Source organism: Sinocyclocheilus rhinocerous, unplaced genomic scaffold (assembly GCF_001515625.1).
Source record: "Sinocyclocheilus rhinocerous isolate Xijiao unplaced genomic scaffold, SAMN03320098_v1.1 scaffold453, whole genome shotgun sequence".
Lineage (NCBI taxonomy): Eukaryota > Metazoa > Chordata > Actinopteri > Cypriniformes > Cyprinidae > Sinocyclocheilus > Sinocyclocheilus rhinocerous.
The window spans coordinates 1,166,720-1,171,202 of record NW_015655565.1 but is presented as its reverse complement, the minus strand read 5'-3'; the positions used below and the strand labels follow the sequence as shown (position 1 = coordinate 1,171,202).

The 4,483-nt window shown below is 35.9% G+C and overlaps 1 protein-coding gene across 1 annotated transcript in view; it reads right to left on the bottom strand.

Annotated features, from left to right (window-relative positions):
- Positions 1-4,483, bottom strand: part of LOC107718425 (nesprin-2-like) — a 105,749-nt gene that overhangs the window by 20,298 nt on the left and 80,968 nt on the right. Inside the window, exons 73-75 of the mRNA XM_016525490.1 lie at positions 3,400-3,491; positions 539-770; positions 228-422 (exon numbers count right to left, since the gene is read on the bottom strand). Of these exons, the coding sequence (XP_016380976.1) occupies positions 228-422; positions 539-770; positions 3,400-3,491 (519 nt within the window). The remainder of the gene's footprint in view (positions 1-227; positions 423-538; positions 771-3,399; positions 3,492-4,483) is intronic.

The following is a 4,483-nucleotide window of genomic DNA, read 5'->3' as shown; positions in this document are numbered from 1 at the left end:
ATGACAGTGAGACCAGCGAAAGGTATATTCTCCCTCCACATCACCGATGTGCATCCCACACCCTTAACCTTAAATGCACGAACGACGTAGTTCCATTTTTGACGTAATTAGTTACTTTTTTAGGGAGTAACGCAATATTGTAATGCATTACTTTTAAAAGTAACTTTCCCCAACACTGGTAACCAGTTAAGACATGGTCTGGGAAATGTGAGAATTGGGTCACATACATGAGTTATGGTGTCTGCAAGAGCCTTTCTTTTCCTCACAAGGCCACAGCTTCTCTCCCACATCTCTTTGAGAGCATCCAGTTCAGTCTGCAGGCATGTCTGCGTCTGCGCATCTGTTAGTAGAAGGATGTGTCCCCCTGCCTCCACAGTCTGCCTGTAGAGCTCTTCATGAAGCTGTAGTTGCTCCTCTGTCCACTGTGAGATAGAAAATATGAAAGATAATGATGGTGTTGGATCAGACTTTGCAGTACAACTTTAGGATCTGAAAGAGTTGAAAAGATCATTATATTCTCTTTACTCAATCATCTTACCTCAAAGTCTTTTATAGAGCATTGGATTTGCTGTAAGCTGCACGGCGCAAGTCCTGCTAGGGGCAGAAGTTCTTCGATGTGTCTGAGTAACTTTGAAAGTTTCCCTGAGCCGGCCTCATAGAGTTGCCACTGTCCCATCAGCCCTTCCAAACATCTGCCATGCTGCTGGACCCTCTGCTGTGTCCCCTGCCATTGTGCCTTTAGCTGGGTGACTCTCAGAATCAGATGACTCCTGCTCACAATTGAATTTGTTTGTCAACATTTTCACGTTTTGTTAAAGGTACATTGAGCCAAAAGTATGGTGGCCCAGTAGTGCACAACACAACAAAATTGCCGCAACACAATGGAAACAAGCCACAACACAACAAAATCTTCCCGCTCCCTTTCTTGGCCACTATAGAGGATGCGTTAAAACTAAGGACTCTATACCAGAGGTAATGGTCTAACAAAATTCAAATTTTGGGCATTTTACTGTAGTACCAATTTTTTTTAAACCATTAGCCAAGTCATTTATATGGCTATGTAAATTTAAAGTGTCATTTAAAAATCCTGGTTTAGTAAAAGCTCTTTAAAATAGTAATGTTAGACCAAATTTTAGTTTTAAAGCATTGTTTAAGTGGCAGCGAGAAACAGCATTATGAAATGAATTCAACAGTAATAATACAGTATGTGCAAGCTCAAGAGTCCATAAAAACATTGGTGTGGTATTGGTATAGTAAATTGTTCAAAATTAGGGTTTCGTTAGTCCATTACCACTATATAAAGCTTGCATGCTTGTTTTACGCCTTTATAGAAGGCAGCGGCTATTTGCAATGTAAGCAGAATATTTTAGATGCTGTTTACACGAATTGACAATAGAAAATATTTTATGGATACACTAGCAATAGATTCTATTTACACTATGTATTTTCTTTGCAATAAATTGTCTTTAGATATTATTTATAGGCTATAGTCTATAGACGGATGTTTGCACCTCAGTTTTGTTGTACATTAACAGGATGTAATAGTAATGTAGAGTGCAAATAAAGCCCTTCATACTAGGTGTACCCCTAACCCGATATACTTCATTATTAAACACTCGTTATGCACATTATTTCCACTTTTCGAATATTTTCTACATTGAAAGTAAATGCCTTTCTGATCTGATATGTGATGTGAAAAAGGAGAAGAGCAATCCGGCAAAAGGTGGACTTGAACTCGGGTCGATCGCGTCAAAATGCTACTTTTATGTGCCTTACTCGCTACGCCACTATACAGCTGGTACCCGGTCCGCGTAATTTTTTATTTTGTGTGGCCCAACCAGACATTGGTGAGCGTAATTAGTGTAAATAGCCTATGTCAAAAAGGCTGGTTATTTACACTTAATGTAAACACTATGGCACCGTGATATGGAGTGATGTATAATGTATTGTCCCATAGAAACATCAAGGGTTCGTGAAAATATATTGGATATAAAAATTTGGATTTCGTTTGATCATTGGACCCTGCATTAAATCCCTCGGTTCATGCAACTGTAACGGCGCTTAAAAAGAAGAAGTGTTGAATTTATTAAAGAGGATCTCAAGTGTTAAAAAGTAGCAAATGTTTGTGTGCACAGTGCCATTTCCATTGTGTTGTGCCTATTTCGTTGTGTTGCATCTTTTTTCCGTTGTGTTGAGCTAATTTCATTGTGTTGCGTCTTTTCTGTTGTGTTGTGGAGATTTTGCTGTGTTATGCACTACTGGGCCACTGTACAAAAGTTACCATAGTGAAGAACATTCACTCAGGTTAAAGGTGTTTAGTTCACTCAAAAATGATTCTTCTGGCATAATTTACCCTTTAGTCATTCCAAACCCATGAGATTTTCCATCTTTGAAACCAATGAAGATATTTTTTAATGAAACCTGAGAGATTTCTTTTCCTCCATTGAATGTCTATTCACCCAAAACTTTTGCATTTCAAAATGGTCATAAAATCATTGTAAAAGTAATCCAAATGTATCGATCAGCATATAAAGCGGTCATGTCTCTTTAGAAGACTTGGATTACACTGTTCGATTCATATGGATTATTTTTACAATCCCTTTATAGACTTTTTGAACCATGAAAGTTCTGTGTGAATGGACTTTCAATGTCCATAATCTCTCAGATTTCAATATAAATACTTTTATTTTTGTTTCAAAACTGAATAAAAGTTATGGGTTTGTAACAACATGTTGGTGAGTAAAGGATCACAGAATTTTTTATTTTTGGGTAAACTATCCCTTTAAATCGTGGTTTTAACAGATTTTTTTTACATTTTTTTTTTTAAAAGACCATAGATGTCACAACTGATGAGCAACACATAATAGAGATGTTAATAATACCATAAAACTAACAGCAATTCCACTGGCCATTGGCTTTGCCAGTCATCTGAAAAATAAACCAACCACATTTATGTGGCTCTCTACATGACATTTGTTCCCGCAATGGAAAAAAACAGACCCAAGAAACATCTTCAAAGTAACCATGCAGGAGTTCCACCTGAAGCAGCACTTATATGCTGAAAAGAAAAATGATTTCAATGATTCATGCCGGTAGCACATGCAGTTTCATTTCCTGAGAGCGAGCCAGCTTGTTCCAGTGCTGAGCTCAAAGGAGCTCTTCCACACCACATAACTCCCAAGAGTTATAGCCTCATCTGAAGCCCGTGGAAAAAAAATCAGTTGGAGAATCTCGGTTTTAATTACTCATCAGGAGACATCCTGTTCAAAACCAATTATTAAACCATATTCTTTGATTTCTTATCCATGGCAGAGTCCCACACTGGAGGTTAGTAAGAAAATTCTAAGGTTACGGAGTACTAGGAAAGAACTTATTGAGTGTAGTGTTATAAAAGCTCACCTGTCCTCATTCTGACTGCTCTCCAGGAAGCGCAAACCCTCACTTATTATGGCATCCAGCTGCTGGCTGAGGAGGACCTCCACTTTCAGCTTCTGGAAGATTTAGTACTAATATATGAATAGATGAGCTCTGTACAACCATTTCAAAAATATATTACACAATACTCTATTACCAAGAGTTCCTGTTGCTCTTATTTTATTAAAAAGAGATCAATAAATTAAAAAAGGTGGACATTTATAATGGTACAAAAGATTTATATTTCAAATAATGTTATTTTTATATATTTCTATTCACCAATTAATGCTAAAAACAATTATCACACTTTCCACAAAAATATTAAGCAGTAAAGCTGTTTTCAACACTGACAATAATCATAAATGTTTAAGCAGCTAATCAGCATATTAAAATGATTTCTGAAGTATCATGTGACAATGAAGACTGGAGTAATGAATGCTGAAAATTCAGTTTTATAATATATTATAATAGAAAATAGAATAAAAACGTAATATCTTAATATTAATATTTCAGAATATTACTGATTTTACTGTATTATTGCTTAAATAAATGCAACCTTGGCGAGCATAAAACACTCAAAATGTAAAAAAACCCCATTAATGATAAAGTCAATATTCTGTTTTCTATAAATCATAGCTTGCATTAACTAGCAATTCTTTATCTTTGTCATATTCACTGCAGTGGAATAATCATTTATATCTATGCATGTCTAAATGCAAAAAAACAAAAACAAAAACAAAGAAAGATTTTGATTCTAAATGCCACAAATATTCCAATAGCATTTCTTAGAATAAAGATTTCTGAGAACAGGATCTTAAAGGGATAGTTCACCCAAAAATGAAAATTTGATGTTTATCTGCTTACCCCCAGGGCATCCAAGATGTAGGTGACTTTGTTTCTTCAGTAGAACACAAACGAAGATTTTTAACACAAACCGTTGCAGTCTGTCAGTCTTATAATGGAGGTGAATGGGAATCACGGCTTTGAGAGTAAAAAAAAAACATACACAAACAAAACCAAAATAAACCCTGTGGCTCGTGACGATACACTGATGTGTAAAGACACAAAA